We start from the raw sequence: 20828 nt of genomic DNA on the forward strand, positions 1-20828 counted from the left end.
TCTTGGTTTTCACATTAACATTAAATTATGAATTTTAAGATCTTGCACAACATTTACTTGGAAGTTTTCTCTGTATACTTTTGTCCCTTTCTTTGCCTTTGCTTTTTATATTCCCCTATAGAAGAACTTACTAAGATTCTTAGAAGCATTCACTTCACTCGTCTCATGGGAACTTAGGCAAAAAGTTTCAGGCCTATTGGCTTCTGACCAACAGGAAGAGGTAGACTACTCTGCAGCCCATGGTGATCATTATGCTAATCACTTTTTGAATCAAATCTCTAGCATTCATTCCAATTTGTACTCTACATTAGCAGCAAAGGGATTGGATGGTGCCAGATTGTCCAGTTATGTAGAATACATTTCAGCTTGTGCAGCCTGAGGATGTGGACAAGATTTGTGGAAGTCTGAGGCCCACCACCTATCTGCACAACCCTTGCCCCTTCTGGCTGCTTAAATCTGCTAGGTGGGAGGACTGGGGGACAGTAAATGCCTCCCTGATAGGAGGAGGTAGTCACTTTTGCCTTGAAGCAAACAGTGGTGTGCCCACTCCTAAAGAAACCTACTCTGGACTCAGGAAAGCTGAATAACTACATTCAAGAATGTACCATTCTTAAGCAAGGTGACTGAAAAAGTGGTAGTGAACCAACTTCTGGGATTACTGAATTAAGTGGATTGCTTGGATTCATTCTAATCTGATTTCAGGGCTGGATATGGGACTGAAATGGCCTTGGTTGCCTGGTGGATGACAGGCGCTAGGAAATGGACAGGAAAAGTGCAATCCAGTTAATTATCTTTGACTTTTTGGTGGCTTTGGATACCATCAATCATGGTATTTCTCTGGACTGCCTTTCAAGACTGGGACTAGGAGGCACTTTTCTGGGATGATTCCAGTCCTACCTTGAAATTAGGTTTCAGAGTGTGCCACTGGGGGATTGCTGCCCTGCCGCTTGATCTCAAGCCTGTGGGGTACCACAAGATTTTCTCTTGTCCCCCTGCTTGTCAACATCTATGTAAACCCACTGGGTCAGGTCATCTGGAGTTTTGGCCTGAATTGCCACCAATATACAGATGACACTGAGCTCTATCTCATGCTACCAGCAGATTTCAGGGAGGTGCTATGAGGACCTATCTTTATTCTGTGAGGCTGGCTTCCCATTTCCCATCAAAGTGCATGATCCAATTCCACAGTATTTTGGGTTTCAAACTGGATATATTAAAACGTGGTTCTCCCCTGCCACAACCTAGCCCTACAGTTCAAGCTTCCTCAGTTCTCACACAGAAATCTCCATATATGTCACTACTTTCCTGCCTCAGTGTAACTAAATACATTTATTACAAGGTTTGAATTCAGCTTGCTGGGGGGAAAAGTGTAAAAGACTGGGGAAGGCAATGGCAAACCACCCTGTAAAAAGTCTGCCATAAAAACATTGTGAAAGCAACGTCACCCCAGAGTCGGAAATGACTGGTGCTTGCACAGGGGACCTTTCCTTTCCTTGAGTGCCACCTCTAAGACAGTTTTATTTTAGTTATAAGCTTTCATGGGCATGTACACTTCTAGAAGTGTGTGCGCGCACAAAAGCTTATACTCAGTATAAAACTTTGTCCTGCTGCTTCAGACCACCATGGCTACCCACCAGAATCTATCTTAAGGCATTTATAGCAGGGTTCACACAGGTTTGCATATTTTCTCAAAGCAAACAGCTTCTGATTCCTAATACAGCTGGTCCAACAGAAGACTTCAGAGCAACACAAGCAAAGTTCTGTGAATGGCAATTTGGGGTTGAGGCTCTTGACAAAATCAAATTCCTCTTTTCAATATCAGTTGCCATACTAGTACAAACTTAACTTTCTCCTCTAAGAAGCCTGGCAGGAAGTCTCTTATACCTAGCAACAAATAATCCAGGCAAATCTGTACAGACAGAAGGAAAAGGGACTATCTTCCGCTCACTTGCCCGACCTTGCTGCATAGACACACCACAAAGAAAGTGTGAATGCCTATTAGTATTTTAAATTCTTTTTTCACTTCTCAAATGATTTCATAATCTACTCCTTGGACAAAAATGAGTAATATTAAGATTTGTTTTTCCCTAGTTGTTCTTGTGATCACATGAAAGTCAGGTAACTTTCCCATAATTCACTAAAGAAGAAATCTCATTTGTATTAAGAGGCTCCCAGAGGTTCAAAGGATTTTCACATTCCAAGTTAATCACACATATGTGCCAACTGGCAAGGGTGTTGGTAATAAAGTCTGTTAGAAAAACAATGTAAACGGCTATTTGACTACACCAAGGCCCCATTGACATACACACTGGGAAGAATTATGCTTTTCCAAATATTCGATTTGCCGCCTGCAGAGCTTAAAGGCTTGCAGCACTAGTCACACTCTCCATTGGAGAATGAGCATTCTAAAAGAGTTTGAATCCCAAAGTGAATTTTAAAATGTGGGAAGAACATGGAAAACAATATGAGTGTTGATAATTGGGCAAATAATAATGGATAATGCTCTGCCTTTAGAGAATATTCCAGCCATTTATCCCCCATGAAAATATGTTCTGCTCCAAAAGTGATCCACGGTTTCACGAAAGGATTCTCTCAGGCATAACAATATGCACTATTTGGGTACTTTGCCTACTTAATTTGAAGTCTGCCTGTAATACACTGTGAAATTGCAACGAGGACTGAAGCCCAAATGAAACAATGATACTTATAAATAGTTTTCTGTGGGCAGACTGGTGTCAGAAATTCACAGTTTAAAAACTCCTGAACATTAGAATGGAAGCTCATTCCAGGCTTCTGATCTACCTGATTGATTTTTACAGTGCTGCCTTGCTTCTTTAACTCATTTAACTGAGCCCCACATTGCCCATAGTGTTGGACGACCTATATATTTCAATCCAGATCTGCCCTATTCACATGTAAAATGGGTGTTGTGATCTCTGTCCCCTTGTGTGGCAAGACAGCCATTCTATTGCCCTCATTTTTACTGCTGCAGCTATAACCTTGGGCAAACCCAGCCCTTCTGTCTCTCATGGGTTGCCTGAGGCCAACTTCACAGGATTTTATGACTGCAGCATGCCAAGGCAGGTTATTGTTCCCCTCTGTCATCCTTCATGACAAACACATATGATAGCCAACTCCCCTGATGAGCACCCAAACCCAATTCCAACTGACTACAAAATGCAATCCCAAACAAAGGAACACCTCTCTGTTTCCAATCACAGCCTACATCTCTTCCAGGGCCTTCAGCCAATTTGGCTGCCAAATCTTGGGTCTCAAACCTGCAAGACTTGGACCTTCCAATCAAGAGGTGTTAACACATAAAAGATCTAGCATATTTCTCTTTCACTTGGGAGAAGATGCTCTCTATTTGGGAAAGAGAACTTTCCTCCTCTTTACACAGTCACAGAGATGCTAAGGTCCCCTTCCATCACCACAACTCTTGCAACATCTCTTGATCTCATTCATTGCAATAGGATATATTATTTAAATTATCAAAGGAGAAAATGGGTAGGGCTCTTGGGTAAGAAAATAGCTTTTCTTCTACCTCCCTCCCTCTAGATGCTTTTCAGCCATCAAAACTGCTGGAAAGTCTGCGGTGAGGCTTAAAATACAGAAGTTTCAGCATCTCTCATTTGCATGGTAACAGTACTAGGAATGGGCAATGACCAAATCATGCTTCACAAACAGAAGTTCATAATGGATCTACTGACATGAAATTCCATGAAGTTTTAAAGCTGTTCGTAGTGGTTCATGGATAAAGCAGAAAGCAGGGGGTTAAAAGAACTCTCTGTCTTTTAAAACTCCTGTTTTCTGTTCCCTGTGAAACCTGTGAAAACAGCTGAGCAATGGGGAGGCACTCCCCGCCACTCAGCTGTTTCAGGCTGTCATGTGCAGTCCTTTTAAACTTAAAAGGGACTGCAGAAGATGACCTGAGAAGCATCTAAGTAGTGAGGAGGCAGTCCCTGTCACTCAGTGGTTTCTTTAGTGCAGAGTCAGGATAGCACAGAGTCAGGTATGTTCTAGGCATGGTATATGTGCACAAAATTTGTGCCCCTACTCATGTGATTCCCAACAAGTATCCAGGGAACTTGAACAATCATGAGCTAGACCTCCTTTCATACATGCTCCATTAGTGGATGGAGAACCTTACTACCCCACCTAAATAATATATAATAATGAATGATGTCACCTTTAGGAATGGGGGGACATTCAGAAATGAATCTCCCTGGTTTGGGTTAACACAGCAAGTCTTTAGCTCATAAAGAACTGTGGCATGTGGCAAAAGCAATTAAAGAAGCAAAGTAATTATTTTGGAAATAACACTGCTGGATCGAATGAGAATGTACAGCCCTAGTTACATAGCAGGAAGGAAGAGCACAAAGCAAGTCTAGGAACTGCATTCTATGGACAAACAAGGAAAACATTTAGCAAAAAGAAAAAGCGAATACCTGCATCCCTATCTGACTAGCTTTTGAAATGCCACCTCCTTCCCCAGGAGCTTCTTCTCTTCTACACTAGATGTTGTATATGCCAATAGTTTGGAATGCCAGGTCCACTGAAAGCTGAGCTGCAGCCCCTTTGATATTTGGATCAAATTTATAACAGGCTTGGCCCCTGATTTCCACCTGTTACTGCCCTTTTTCAGCCTCCTTCCCTTTTCAATCAAAACTTAGCTGCTGTTCTAAATAACAACTTAGCTAACGCTTTCTAAATATGTGTTCTAAATCAAGCATGAACAAATTTAAGTCAAGCACATTATAAATTGAAGGGTAAGATGTCGATCGCTAATTGCAATTTCAGTGCTGAAAAAATGTGTTTTCCCACTCATCATTTCCCACTCCCCATTTCCCTGAGCAGAAAGAAGTTCCAAGAGTAACAACTATATAGTTAGTTTATTTGGAAGAAGAGAGCAATGGAGCCTTGTGGCATTTTTATATCTCTGATTCCTAAATACCTTCATATGTAAGAGAAGGCAAGCAACTGCACAGTTAGGGACAGTCTTTAAAACAAAACCAGTTTCCCCAAACCCTTTTTCTTCCTATTGTTATCTTTTAATCATATTTTTATCACCCTCTCATGAAGGCATTCAGGATGGCATACATAATTCTCACAACAACCCCATAAGATAGGTTAGGATGGAGACAGCGACTGGCCTAGAATCACCAAATAAGCTTAATGGCTAAGTGAGGTTTTGAATACGAGTCTTCCCAATCCAGGTTCAGCACCTGAGCTATTATACTACATAGGTTCTTAGCCCGCCTCCCCCCATTCCCATAGTTGCAAACTCGTACATTGTTTTTTTGCAGGCTGTTTCATTCGCTATATTGTTTCTCTCCTGCCTCATGCAAGCAGGTAAAACATGTTACAGCTAATAGGCCTGAAAAACCATTGATGAAATATTTTCTGTCCATTATTTAAAGAAACATCTCTAGTTATTAGCTTTACAAAGAGTAGAAGAAAGCAATCTTCTCCCTCTCTGACAAAACAGAAGGATTTGCTTGAGGGTTCTATACAGTAAATGAGCAACATACATTTGTTGTTCTATAAACTGATCCTCCTGAAAGGCTCTTCCTATAATAGCATTTGAAACCCTGATAGGCTACCAGCATACAGAGTATGGGAATCTACATCATTGAATTTGGCTCAGATAGATGGATATTTTATAGCTTCCTTTCTTGGCTAAACATTAATTTTGTAGGGAGGCTGTACTGGAAATGTCACTAGTTCTTCCTTGGGAAACCTGCCTTTTTGAGGATTTTGATAACCATGTCATTATTGAGGTCTGAAATCAGAAGATAAGCTACTCTGTATTGAAATTTATTGTTAATTGAGTTTGATTTTCCAGTCTTAATTAATTGATTAACATTAATGGAGCCATCTGCTGTTCCAATAGATGCCAAACCACAACAGTAAGAATAATTGCTGTGAGAATAGCTTGAGACATTAGAGTATGGGCATAATTAACTTTCTGGTTGTACTTAGCGCTATGAAAACCAAGCTCATGTATGTTTACATTTTGATCATCCCTTAAGCAGCCTGAAATAAATCTGCTCATCAAATGCTACCACTGTGCTTTTGACACTATTGCCTGCACTGATGCCCCTGTTTAATTACTGCCAGACCCCCTTACAGAGTTTAAAAGAGGTGGAAAGTGCTGTCTATTAAACTGCATCAGTTGGTATTCTTCTTTACTCTCAAAAAAATCTCTATACTTCCAGGGTCCAAAGAGAGCTGATCTCTCAAAATAAACAGAAGGGATGAAGGGCATCTCAGGGCCAAAATTCACTCCATTACATTTAGTTTTAAAATACTTTGGTAGATTGTGAAAGTTTCAGAATGGTAGCTCTATTACTCTGTTGTGGCAAATAGGGTTGCCAGATCTGACTGAGGAAAAATCTGGGGACTTTGGGGGGTGGAACTAGGAGACTTGGTAGTGGAGCCAAGAGAAAGGTCTTGACAAGTACAATTGAACCAAAAAGAAGATATTGGATTTATATCCCACCCTATATGCTGAATCTCAGAGTCTCAGAGCAGCAGGCCCGTAGCTACAGTGGGGCCTGGGGGGCCAGGCCACTCCATTCAAACCCCACTTCCATCTATATGGCCCCTCCAGTGGAGGGTCTCCAATCTGCCCCCTTTCCTCACTGACACTTGCCATCACTCTGAACAAGTGCAGCATTGGTACTGTATGGGCTTCAGATTGGCACAGGGAGGAGGGGAGAGAGAAGCCTGCTTGCAGCCAGCTGGAAGGTTTACTGAGGCAGACAAATGGCAGGGGTAGCTTTACAAAGTAGCTTTACTTGAGAAGCAAAGAAAATGTTTAGGGCCAAATTGGGGGGCCCCTGAATCCCCCAAACAAAAAATGCTGTTGAGGGCCCCACCAAACATGAAATCCTGACTATGGCCCTGCAGAGCAGTCACAATCTCTTTTACCTCCCCCCCCACCTCAACAGACACCCTGTGAGGTAGGTGGGGCTGAGAGAGCTCTTACAGCAGCTGCCCTTTCAAGGACAACTCCTACAAGAGCTATGGCTGACCAAAGGCCATTTCAGCAGTTGCAAAGGCCAGTTCTCCCAGATAAGAGTCTGCGCAATTAACCACTACACCAAAGTGGCTCTCAAAGAGAATTCTGGCCATCATGTTTAATGGGACTGTGCACCTTTTAAATGCTTTCCTTTCTCATTGGAAATAATGGAGGATGGGGTCACCTTTTGAGGGGCTCACAGAATTTGATCTCCTGGTCCAATTGTTTTGGAACTTGGGATTTTTTTTTTTTTAGGAGAGGCACCAGATGCAATGCTGAAAAGTTGGTGCATCTATAAATGAATAAAAACTTGTTCATCTCTAAATTGCCAATAAAAATCCCATTATTTCTGGAAGATTGTGCATTTCAGTCTATAAGTTCCAGTTCATCTCCCATTGAAGTCAATGGCAAAAGTACCTTGGATTGTAATAGGCCTGCATTGTAAGATGTGTACCTGTTTGTTCAACATATTTGTTTCCAATTCTTCCTAAAAGTTTAGCACAGCATAAATGGAAATAATCTTATTCTTTTAACAATCCCATTAGGTCAGGGGTGGCCAACTGTAGCTCTCCAGATGTTTTCTGCCTACAACTCCCATGAGCCCCAGCCATTGGCCATGCTGGCTGGGGCTGATGGAAGTTGTAGGCAAAAACATCTGGAGAGCTACTGTTGGCCACCCCTGCATTAGGTAGTTTGTGACTGTAAAAAATGTTGTTCTAACAATACACTTTTATTTTTTTTACTACAAAATTTATTTTTTTAATTTGACTTTTATTTCTTCCCACTTCTCAGATGGCAAAAAAGTAAACTGAGACACAGGTGCTAAGGTAGCTTGGGGTGCAGCAATATGCAATTCTTACCCATGTATTAGTGGCTATTAGCCATGGTGATTAAAGAGAACCTTCACCCTCAGTGGCAGTAAACCTCTAAATACCAAAGGGCCATGTCAGACGAAGGTCTCAGCCTCTATGCCCTGATGTTGGCCTTCAGAGTAACTTGTTGACCCTCGTGTGAAACAGCATGCTGGACTAGATGGAACACCAGTCTGATCCAGAAGGTCTCTTATGTTCTTATGTACTGGATATATTTACAGTTGGAATGTATACTTTAAAGTTCCATAAACTTAACAAATAGTTTATAGGCTGAATTATAAATGATGCATTTCATGTTGTTAAATCAGCAAAATAAGTTTACATTTGAAAATGAAAGTGTCACATTTGTTTCAATTTCCCCCAAAATTTCCATTCTTTTTCAAGGAATTCTAGCCTCCATTCATGGCATCAAAACCTTACCTTTCTAACCATGGGGAAGCAGCACAAGATGGATATAAGTTAAGCTGTAGACTGCTCAAATAAGTTATAAAATATAGACTAATCCTGAGTGTGTACTTTAAATCCCCATTGAATCAAACAACATTTACTTCCAAATAAGTGATTTGTAAAGTGAACTGAAGTCCAATATGCACTGCCATATAAACTTGGCGTATTGATACATAATTCATATAGGGTGTAACTCACAGTGAATGGAAGATATACCTTTGGCTTTAATGGGTGGTAGTCTTCAGCAACAGTAAATAGTGCCAGTACACCAGTTAAGGTTGACATCTTTAATTCCAGAAAGGCTTTTATGTTTTTATGAGGCAGTAGTTTCAAAAGTGCTGCTATTCATAGCATGAAGATAAAGCTTTGTGGAAACTATTTTACAGATATATCACTGTCTCACTACATTGATCATGTCACTAGCTGTGTAATTTGTTTCTGTCAATTCACTACTATTAACAAAGCCATTTTGGTTAAAACCATAGAGTCCTTCCATGCTAGACTGCGTGACTGAGCAAAACAGCATAGATGGGTGCCTGAAACCACAGTCAGATGTGCGTTTATATCTGACATAGCCATGGATGCCTGTAGGATTTAAAGTGCATGTCCAGATAGCAACATCTGGGAATGGTCTGCCCCAACTCAGTTCCGTTCTTATTTGACAGCACATAAAGTCTGGTCCTAAATTCTTGATGAAGGGCCATGAATGGATTTTCCCTGTCTGATCGCTCCAGTGTCATCAAGCTATTGCAATTTCCATCCCCATTACTCCTGGTTCAGCGCCATTTTTTAAATTCAATCAGCAAATGGTGGCAGGAGCCTGCAGGTGCCTCAAGAACCACAAAAGACACATTCTGAGCAACCACAGACACTTTTTAATTTTTTTTAGGTTGAGATTTGTAACATAATCATTGTTTAGTCCACGCTTCTAGAAAATAGTCCCCTACATGGGTGAGCTAATCAGCAGCATTGTATATGCATATGTGGAAAAGCCAGGCTGTCTGATTGGTCAATGATGGGACAGGCACTTGGCAAGGTGGATTACAGTCAGGATGTCTGATCAGGCAACTGTGTTTCAAGTGAAACGCCTCATTGATGGGTTAAATGGTGTGCCTGACTGAGGTCTGAGACTTTCAGACTAATATGACTCCTGCACTACCGCAAGAAAAAGGGGAAAGGGCATGGGTTAGAATGGCACCTTTTCATTTTAGAAATAAAACAAATAAGGGAGATAAAGAATTGGGTGAAAAATCCCCCTTCCCCAAACTGAATCTCTCTCTCCAGGATACTGTGTGCTTCAGGGCTGAGCAGACCCAGGGTGGGCCCGACGCCCTGGGGTGCTCTAGGCAGACTTGCGGCCTGGCATCTCCCCCAATAGCGCCACCCACGGCTCCCCCCCATGACTCTGCGCCCCCTCCCCCCAGTGTGTCCCGCCCGGCCCCCCAGCGCTCCACTCGCCTGTTCCGCTTGCTCCCTTCCCCATGGGGCTCACCGGCTAAAAGTAAGCTTTGCTGGCTTCTCAAAATGTGCAGGCGTGAGCTGTGAAGCCAGCTAAGCTTACTTTTAGCCAGCGAGCACGGGGAAGGGAGCGAGCGAAGCACTGCCACTTTTAGCAGCGGGCAGGAGAGCAGAGTGCCTGGGGGGTGGGACACCATGCCAGGGGGGGAGTGAGTGGCAGCGGCCCAGAGGTGGATAGTGGCGGTGGGGAGGGGGAAGGGAGGCAAGCTAAGCACTTGCCTGGGGCACTGAAGGGGGAGGGGGCATGAGCCCAATTTCCTGCCCCCGCCTCTCAGTGCCCTAGGGAACTGCCTAGTTTGCCTAGTGGGAGGGCTGGCCCTGAGCAGACCAATATTTCAATCTCCTTAAATTCTTCCTTCTTTAACTGATTCTCAATTGCTGTCAGTATTCTAGGGGTAATCAGCATGTTGAATCCTCATCATGTCATTTTCTTCTAGATTTACATATGATCCCCCCCCCCTGCTAAAAAGTGTTCAAGTATGCTGAAACCCCAACTTTGTCTGCAGACTGGGACATTTCACTGTTTTCATGATAAGCTTTCAACCAGAAGGGAAAGGGGCAGAGACTACAAAAAATCATTGCCAGAGTTGGGGGGGAAGAGGGAAGAGGGGAAGTTGATTTGCAATTTCCCTTCCTCCTGGTCCAAATCTCCCATTTTACAAGGGCACTGACTTGGTCAATTTCTCTATCTTCCTCTCTCCCTTGTAACTGATTCTCACCTGTTGTTAATAGTCCACACTTCTTGAACCTTGACCAGTCTTCTTTAGGCCATTTTTTTGGGTTCATTTATGAAGTCTTATTATTCTGTATATCTGGGATGTCTGCTAAATACATAGAAAGAACCACGTTGCATATAGGTGGGCTGGTTTTGCTTCTCTTCTGATTGACACACACTTAACTATTAAATATAGTAACTATAAAATACAGCGGTTATCTATGTGGCTGTATTAATTATTTAGGTTTGGTTACAAAATGGCTTGCTCTCTTAAAGAAGAATTCTAAATCTAGGTTGTGGCCATCTAAAAGCTTCACCCTGGGCATGGAAAGAAGCTCATTAAGCAGTTGCCGAAAGTAGTTCAACTCACTTTCAGAAATGCTGAAGTATCATTTTCTATGCATGTTCCTGGTAAAATAATCAGAAGACTGCTTCACTTGAGGATCCAGTTTTCAGGTTCTCCAAAGTGCCATATGAACATATCCTTTGAGAACAATCCTAAGAATAGGCTTCCCAATTCCCAGGTCCCAGCGGGGGATCCCCCAGTTTTACAGGCTTCTCCCCGCCCCCAGTCAGCTGGCCAGCAGAGGAAGTCCTTCCCCTACAGCCACCATGTACCTGTAGATCTTCAGCAGGTTTAGAAACCTGCAAACAGGTCCAGTTTTTAAATGTGTGTGTGCCTTTAAAGTTAAGCAGGAAGTACTTCATGGGGAAAGGTCAGTAGCAGACCTCATCAGAGCACAATCCCTCAGTTTGTTTTGCTTTCATTTCAGAGCAAATAAGTGTGTGTGTAAAACAGATCAGTACTTTTCAGACCTCATTGTGGAGGCATCAGAGACAGTTATCTCTGTGTGTGTGTGTGTGAGAGAGAGAGAGAGAGAGAGAGAGAGAGAGAGAGAGAGAAAGAAAGAAAGAGAGAAAGAGAGAAAGAAAGAAAGAAAGAAAGAAAGAAAGAAAGAAAGAAAGAAAGAAAGAAAGAAAGAAAGAAAGAAAGAAAGAAAGAAAGAAAGAAAGAAAGAAAGAAAGCACAGAGGTCTTTGTAGAGCCAGTAAAAGGGTGTGTGTCTCTGTGGTTGTTTTGCATTGTTTACAGAGTCTTTGTATAGAAACCTGTTAATGTAGGGTTGCCAATCCCCAGGTGGGGGCAGGAGATCCCCCGGTTTGGAGGCCCTCCACCCACTTCAGGATCATTAGAAAGTGGGGGGAGGGGAGGAAAATGGCTACTGGGAACTTTGTTATTCGCTATGGAGATTTATTCCCATAGAAAATCATGGAGAATTGATCTGCGGGTATCTGGGGCTCTGGGGGAACTGTATTTTGGGGTAGAAACACCAAATTTTCAGCATAGCATCCAGTGTGTCTCCCCAAAATACCCACAAAGTTTCAAAAGGATTGGACCAGGGGGTCCAATTCTATGAGCCCCAAAAGAAGGTGCCCCTAGCCTTCGTTATTTCCTATGGAAGGAAGGCATTTAGAAAGGTGTGCAATCCCTTTAAATGTGATGGCCAGAACTCGCTTGGAGTTCAGTTATGCTCGTCACATCCTTGCTCCTGGCTCCACCCCAATGTCTCCTGGCTCCATCCCCAAAGTCCCCAGATGGGGTGCCACTGATATTGGCCCCTAAGATCAAGAGCTTGGGAGTGCTCCTGGAGTCCTCTCTGACAATGGAGGCCCAGGTAGCAGCCACTACCAAATACACTTTTTTCCATCTTTGGTGGGTACAGCAGCTGGCCCCTTTTCTGGAACATGACGACTTAGCTATGGTGATCCATGCCATGGTCACCTCGAGAATAGATCACTGTAATGCTTTCTACGTGGGGCTACCCTTAAACCTGACTCGGAGACTACAGCTAGTGCAGAACACTGCAGCACGGTTGTTAATGAGCCTCCCTAGATGGGAGTATATTCGGCCAGTGCTGAAAGAACTGCACTGGCTGCCTATTGTGTTCCAAGTCTGCTTCAAGGTGTTGACCTTTAAAGCCCTTTATGGTCGGGGGCCTGCCTATCTATGGGACTGCCTTTCTCCACATGTTCCCAAGAGAGCATTGTATTCAGGGACAAAAAACCTATTGTCCATCCCTGGACCAAAGGAAGCCAGGCTGTGTTCCACACGGACTAGGCCCTTCTCGGTGGCAGCTCCAGAAATGCGGAATGCCCTCCTGGAGGCCATAAGGGCCCTGTGGGACCTTTCTCAATTCTGCAGGGCCTGCAAAACCGAATTGTTCTGACAGGCCTTCAGCACCTAACTGGGAAGAAATGCCACGTCGCATCGCTGATAAGTTATGAACATTATATGATCACTAACAGCAAAAAGAAAGATCCCACCATACCAAAGTTGTCAAGCACCACAAAATGTTTTAAATTGTATTTTACTGGTTTTAAATTGTATTACAGTATTGATTGTTAGCCACCCTGAGTCTGTTTGCGGAGAGGGCGGGATAGAAATTGAACTAACTAACTAACTAACTAACTAACTAACTAACTAACTAACTAACTAAATAATTGAATTGGACTTGGCAGCCCTATCTAAGAAGGTCTACTCAGAATCCTACTCAGCTCTGTTCAATAGGACTTGCTCTCAGGAATGTGTTATTAGGATTGCACTTTTGTCATTGTATTCCTTCCTTATCCACTGAGTCTTATGCTTGGAAGCTATATTTATGGGACAAAAAGAACAAATAAAAAGCTGAGGTACTATATTTACCACATCTCCCATGTGTTCAACACAGCCAACAGTTCCACTGGAAATAACTGGCTGTAGCCCTTAGCCTATTCAGGTCAAAAATAGGTCTTGGTGTGGGGCACACTAAGTGCATTCACACTACACTAAATAATGCATTTTGCAACTGGATTTTTACTGTGTAAGAATAGCAAACATCCAGTTGCAAAACACATTTAGTGTAGTGTGAATGCACCAACTGTCCAAGAACAAGTAAATTGGTAAATCCCTGTATTATCTCATTTCTTTAATCTACATCGTAGTCCATGTTCCCTCTAAGCTGTGGAGTCTTGTGAGCAAAAATTCTACTTTGTGAGCTACTGGCATTCAAGTTGTGAGCTACTGGCATTCAAGTTGTGAGCTACTGGCATTCAAGTTGTGAGCTACTGCATAAATTAGTTTGCTCTAGGGCCATTTTTCCTGAGTTGAGAAAAAAATGTGTGAGCTGGAGGCTAAGAAATTGTATGCTAGCTCACACAGCTTAGAGGGAACACTGATCATAGTACACATTTTCCCCATTGGCAATGTGCGCTGGCTAGAGCAGAGTTCTTGAGTATGTGAACTCCTGAATAGAATATTTGTGTAGTTCTGTACCTGGAAAGTTGGTTGAAACGTTAATTTTTGGTCATTCAAAACTACTCTAATGGCATGAAGAGGTTTAATGTTCAATGCCCTCAGCTTGCAGAGAAGCACATTAGAGCTTTCGGTGGCAATAGGGTTGCCAATCCCCAGGTAGGGGCAGGGGATCCCCCGGTTTGGAGACCCTCCCCCCATTTCAGGGTCATTAGAAAGCAGGTGGAGGGGAGGGGAGGAAAATGTCTGCTGGGAACTCTATTATTCCCTATGGAGATTTATTCCCATAGAAAATCATGGAGAATTGATCCATGGGTATCTGGGGCTCTGGGGGGGGCTGTTTTTTGGGGTAGAGGCACCAAATTTTCAGTATAGCATCTACTGCCTCTCCCCAAAATACCCCCCCCCCCAAGTTTCAAAAAGATTGGACCAGGGGGTCCAATTCTATGAGCCTCAAAAGAAGGTGCCCCTATCCATTATTTCCTATGGAAGGAAGGAATTGAAAAGGTGTGCCGTCCCTTTAAATGTGATAGCCAGAACTCCCTTTGGAGTTCAATTATGCTTGTCACAGCCTTGATCTTGGCTCCACCCCTAATGTCTCCTGGCTCCACCCCCAAAGTCCCCAGCTATTTCTTGAATTGGACTTGGCAACCCTAGGTGGCAAACACTGGGTTTTTCTGCAGTCTCAATTTACGCCTAATTTTCTTGGCAGTTGACCCGCAAGCACTGGAATCTGTTTGGGTGTGGTTCTTCTGTATATTTGCTGTCCCTCTGCATTTTCACAGTTGTGGAGTCAGTTTATTATTATTTTTTCTCCTGCACATGCCTTAAATAACTGGGATTTTAAAGGGAGGGTGTTGCTGACATTGGTGGCATCACAGCACCTCTCCCCCTTTTCTTTGCACATGCTTATATCTCTGTACTGATATGGCTGAATTTTTAAAAATGGCACTAAAATATCAATATATTGATATACCATTGTAATTACAGATTTAGTAGGCTCTCTGAATTTCCAGCTTTCATGTTTAAAAAAGTAAGTCAACAGCTTGTGTCTTTACAAGGGAAAAGAGATATTTTACAAGGGAAGGAGATAGAGACTTACTGTTTTTAAAAAATGAAAGCTGGGAATTCTGAGAAACCTATCATTACAATGCTATGTCAGTACTTTAGTGCCTTTAAAAAAATAAAAAAAAATTAAACTACACGCTTCAGGGAAGGGGGAACGAGAAGGAATGGTTTGATGAGGATGATAGTAACCATCAAAAAGTGGGAGTGGGGGTGGGACAAAGAAAACCAACTGAACACAGCTCCTCCATCCATGGAGCCGAATGGCACCTGTGGGGGGGGGGGGCAGCCTTTGCAGTCGGAAGGAGGAGCTGCAATGTGGGATGCAAGCATTCCAGTGCCAGGTAAGTGAGGGGAGGAGGGAGCTAGCCAGGTATATATATCTGGCTCCTCCTTCCTCTCACCCTCTTCTAACCTCGTGCTTGGCCTACCCTTCCACCCTGTATGATGTATAGGCTGTGCTGGTTGCCACTTTTGGGGTCAGGTAGGGATTTTCCACACCCTCCTGTTGTAAAAAAAAGCCCCTACTTTTCATACACATGGACATCGTGATCTCCAGTATGGTTGCCAGGGTGCCTGGAGTTTTGCCTCGCACACATCTGCTCCAAGAAGTGGACTTTTCCCACGGTTTCTAAGGCTTATGTGGATACTATAAGCCTCAGCTTTGCAGCAGCATTCTACATCTCTGGATGGGTGTTAACCAAAACTACAGACGAGCTTCCAGCTGCTCCTTGCGTGCCCAGTTTTGGCCGCTGCAGTGGAAGAAGCCACGCCACCATGAACTGTACAGGCAAACAGTTTCCAGCCTGTTTCCATGAACCAAAGGCTAACACCACCAGAATCCATCTTGTTTTCCTGACTCCATATCCAACAGCTGCTTCACCTTCTGCAAAAGGCAATCAAGCCTATCTTAGGCGTGGATCCTGCCAGACCGCCTAAGCCTTTGTCTAACGGAACTCAAGACAAAGACTGGTGCCAAGAAGAAGACCATCTTCAGCTAGAGCCAAGTTCCTTTGTGTAAACCGGGTGTTACCTTAGGTAGCAATTTGGCCATCTATTGTCACCTTTTTAGATAAGTTTGGTAAACTCAAGCACACCTCCACCCAGTAATTTCCCCCATTCTTTTCCCCATTTTGGAGCCTCACCCTGGTCCATTGCAACCTGAAAGTCCAACCAGGTATCCCTGGACCAAGCTTGTTCATTGGTCAGTCATGGGCACCCAATTAGGTGCACCAATTAACTTGCTATTGGCTACTGCAGAAGTCCAGCCCTTATGGTCACTGCAGAGCCTCCCCTTTTCTGAGGTCATGTACCAGCTGACCACCTGTCATCCACCCCTGTGCCTCCCATCCCCTAAGGGCTCAAGGTAGTCTATATAACCTGTAACACAGCTCCCCACATGTGTGCTTCTAGCAGTATCCCAATTTCCGCTTCCTAGATCCATCCCCGATTCTAAGTCCAAGTTTCGGGCCCCCTCTCCCACTTCCTCACTCATTGCCATGGGAGCCTTCCTTGAAGACTATGATCGGTAACTATCACCCTGTTCATCTACTCATGTGTTTCCCTATCTCTCTATCTATTTTTCCTAGGACTGTATGTATGATTTTATGAGTTTTTTATTTTGTATGAAAGCCTATATTTTTCTGGAATAAATTTTAATTGTTTTACTTAATTAGAGTCCCTAATATTTTGAAGCGTTAATTTCTGGATGTGGAATCCTGTATACACAGGTAAAAGATCCTGATTAAGCCAGGTGCCCACCTGACAATTCCCCAACCTCATTTTGAGAGCATTTTGGCTTACACTGTGATTGGCTTGGCAGTATGGGTGTGTTTTTTCGTCTACTTTACATTGCACGCAGAAGAATACTGTTATGGAGCTGGTGGTTAGATTGGTCACTGATTAGTGGGGGTAGATTGAGAAAAAGAGGTAAAGTAGACATGGTGAGCAACAGAGAAAGCTGGTTTAAGGGGAAGAAAGGACCTCAGGACCTGCTTGTGGGCTTCATGGCTCGAGGTAGGGAATGGAAGCAGACTTCAGAGCTACTCTTACAGGGATTAGCCTTTTGTGGGCTTCATGGCCCAGGTAGGCTGGGCCTTTAAAGAGCAGCTGCCTGTTGCATTACTGGCTGGGTGGACTGATTGCATTCCATGGCTCTTATCCAGGACAGGAGATGCCTGCCCAGCACAAGGCAAGGGGGCTGTCAGAGGGCTGATGACTGCGTTGTCTGAAGTCCGCAGTTTGATTACCCCCTTGCCACAGTAATTGCAAATAAATAATAAAGTAGCCTTTTGTATCTGCCTCTTTATTTGCGACTGGAGGGGGGTGGCAATCATTGCGTACAAGGAAAAAGGCAACTCAAAATTGGCTTGCATGGAGGGAAATGAGGCAAAGGAGGTCTCAAAAGAACCAGAAAAAAATGGGGGAGGGAACCTGAAGCATATACTTCAAAATGCATGTAGAAATCAACGGATACACCAAATCAGTATGGGGCCAGGACCAATGAAAAAACCGCATGCGGAAAACCCCAGTATCTCCCAATGATTTTGTCATAAACAGTGGGCTGCAAATCTGAGTTTACAATTAGTCGTGTAGTTGCTTATTTAAAAGCCTGTATTTTCTTCCAGAGATGAAATCTTTAGGAAGTCTTTCTGACATCTTAAGATCACCTAACAGAACGAAAAGGATGATCAATTAAAATACTATAAGTTTAAGTTGAAAGATCAGCAGCATTTCACATGACTCTGAACTATTTTGGTTTGATAAGTATAATCAAAATTGTTAATTTAATTATTTTATGTGGCAGAAAAGAATTGTTAAATAAGGCTCTTAATGGTTTTTCATGGTAATAAATCAATAGCCTAACTTTCTTAATGGTGTCCACTTGCTAAAATCTATTAAACCATCAACCATTTTAAGTGCATGTTTATTAAAAATCCTACTTTGCCTGCAACTAAATAGATTGCATTCAGATTCATTGACTAAAATTGTTGTAGTTGCTGTACTCAGCAAGAAGTATACAGATGGCATTCCTTGGAGTGGGATTAACCCTAATCTCTTATGAAGTGACTTCATCACTATGTTTATGAATGTAAGGACACTTTCTGTTCATTAAAGGCAGAAGCATCTTACTGAACTCCCTCATTTCAGCTCCACTGGGAATGGTGAAACCAGAGACAGTTCCTTGTATTTAATGCTTCAGAAATCTTAGATAGCAAAACTCTTTCTTTTAAATATTGTCTCTTGAATGGGTAGTTATTTGTTTGAAATGGAAGAGCAGATTCAATCAAGGGCTGTAACAAATCAAAGAAAGATAAAAACTGTAGTAATTTCATTATGTATTCACACACAACAACTTAATGAAGAAAAAAAATGAAGAACTTAAGAAAACAGCAGCAATAAAATCCCAGTGCCTACCTAGTGCAAATACCTCCATTGCGACATGGATGATAGTCACAAACAGGGACATTGCAGTTCTCAATGTTCCTTCCTCCCATGGCCTCATCTATGACAAATAATTCTTTGTTGTTTACTTGGAACTCCCGAATGCAGCCTCTGAAGCCATAAATCTGCCCAGCACTTGGATGAATCTTAATGTGATCAGGGACATTTCCAAGGAATATGGACCCAAAGGTAACCTGCAAAAGATTACAAAAAGCCATCAACAATCACTGCCACTGTCTTCAAGTTGCATTCAAGAGACAAATGGAAAGAAAGGAATGAAGAAACTAGTGTAGTGGTTCTGCCTTCTCATTTTGTCTATCGTGGGGTCCTTTCTCTGACTATGGCACATACTTGCTCACTCTATAGGTGTAAAGTCTTTTTAAGGAAGGTATACAGATGTTGTATGGGCCAAACTACACATTATACTTGGTGTAAAGCTATTGCTGGAAACAGTTTACCCAGACTAGCCACTAGGAAGTTCTCCCATGATCTGACTGAAATTAATGGAAGTTCCACAAAAGCTTATCATTCATTTAAGTAGGGAGTGCAGTAGAATTCACAACATATTGTCATAAAAACAAATACAAGTTTGTGGCATTTAATATAGAATTAATTAAAATTGCCAGTACTATGAGAAAAATTAAACACATTCCAGGGAGCCTTTGAACTCTTTCGATAGGTTCACCTCAGTCAGTTGATGCATCAGAAAGACTTCCTGTCGTACTGGTGAATTTTCACTTGTAGTCATTTCAATCATGCAGCAAGCACCAGCATTGCCAAAAGGCAACCTGTAGCTGAAAAGAAATGGAAGCCAGGGTTATTGTTTTTAGAAAACATTATGATGGTGAGAGTTTTATTCTGAAAGGCAAACCTAGCTCGCATACAAGGCTCATTTTGTTGCAGAGGCTCCTTTGCATATTAAGCCAAACACCCCTGATGTAGCCAATCCACCAAGAGCTTACAGGGGTCTTATTACAGGGACTACTGTAAGCTCTTGGAGGATTGGCTACATCAGGGGTGTGTGGCCTAATATGCAAAGGAGCTCCTGCAACAAAATGAGCCCTGCTCGTATATATTCAGAAGTCTGCATTTGATTATGGAGGGCCATCAACAGCCTTATTGATCAGAGTGGAGGTGCTGTCTACACAAACTGATGCTTCCATTCACACCCATGAATGGGCTAGGAAAACTGGTACACTTTACCAAATCCTCAGGAATCCTGTGGAGCTAAACCCAGACTGCAAACCCATTACCATGGTATAGTCAACTTATGTATTTCAGAAATAAAATAGATTTTTAACTCACACAAACACATGTATACCCATGTGTATTATGATTAGGTCCTACCTTCTTTTAGAACTACACATACAGTGATCACAGGTTCACAAATTGCAGTGTCCAGTTGTGTTGCTTCGTGCACTCAGATCTACCACATTATTCCCACTGGGTCATGAGTGCCACACATTTGCACATCCACGCATGGATCTAGGACTGAGACACTAAATTGGGCTTTGAAGAAAATATTCTAGTTGCACATACTTTCAGAAATCCTTCCCCTTTAATGACTTTTCTAACAATCTCTATTTGAGAAGTTGAAATGTATACCAAATGAGAGATTGAGGGCAAAGGAGAGATCTTTACATGTGTAAGTGGATACAGATAAATTGAAAGTGCTGTGTTGACATATGCTTTCCCCAGTGTAGGTGATTGTTCAGAAGTAATATCAATGTTGAATGATAGCAAACTCTCTTGGTAGAAATTTCCCTTTTCTGGTCTACAGGGGAAATAGAAACTGAATGCAAAATGAAGGACTGCACCTCTGAGCATCAAGATTACATTGTGATACAGTTATCACAACTCATGAAGGATGCTATTAATGTATACTCTGGCACTGAGCTTCAGAGATAAGAGGAATACAAGGTTAAGGGAATTTGTAAAATAATACAAGGAATGTTCAATAAGCTATTGAGAATTCTTTGGGGCTTTAAAATGCGATAATATTGGATGTGGTGGGAATACTATGTACATTATCAACCACAAAAGTCCATTCTCAAAGGATACCTTTCACATAATTATTTTTACATTATTATTTTGTAAGGAAACAAGTATGCACTAATTATTTTCAGTGGTTGTCAAATGCGAGCTTAATTATGAAATGAATGTTCAATTCAGTGAAAGTTCTCTTTCTTACCATGCTTAATTTTAAATTTTCATTTAACATTTATGGTTGGAGACCTGGAGTCAACATTAATATACAGGTGCACATATGAATTTTTTTGCAAGTTTAAACATTCCCATTCAATGTAATAGCAATTTAGTGTGCATAACAAAGTGAATGTACCATACATTTATCTTTCCATTGAATTTAGGAAAGTCAATCCAGTTTGGCGAGTCATAAGCTTGATTAACTTTGTGCACCTGGAACAAATTACTGTATCATTCTCTCTCTCTC

At 42.3% G+C, this 20828-nt stretch overlaps 1 protein-coding gene across 1 annotated transcript in view; it reads right to left on the reverse strand.

Annotated features, from left to right (window-relative positions):
- LOC132569386 (protein eyes shut homolog) overlaps positions 1–20828 on the reverse strand; it is a 631754-nt gene that overhangs the window by 128609 nt on the left and 482317 nt on the right. Inside the window, exons 11-12 of the mRNA XM_060235420.1 lie at positions 19062–19170; positions 18350–18570 (exon numbers count right to left, since the gene is read on the reverse strand). Coding sequence (XP_060091403.1) covers positions 18350–18570; positions 19062–19170 — 330 coding nt within the window. The remainder of the gene's footprint in view (positions 1–18349; positions 18571–19061; positions 19171–20828) is intronic.

This window comes from Heteronotia binoei, chromosome 1 (assembly GCF_032191835.1).
Source record: "Heteronotia binoei isolate CCM8104 ecotype False Entrance Well chromosome 1, APGP_CSIRO_Hbin_v1, whole genome shotgun sequence".
Classification (NCBI taxonomy): domain Eukaryota; kingdom Metazoa; phylum Chordata; class Lepidosauria; order Squamata; family Gekkonidae; genus Heteronotia; species Heteronotia binoei.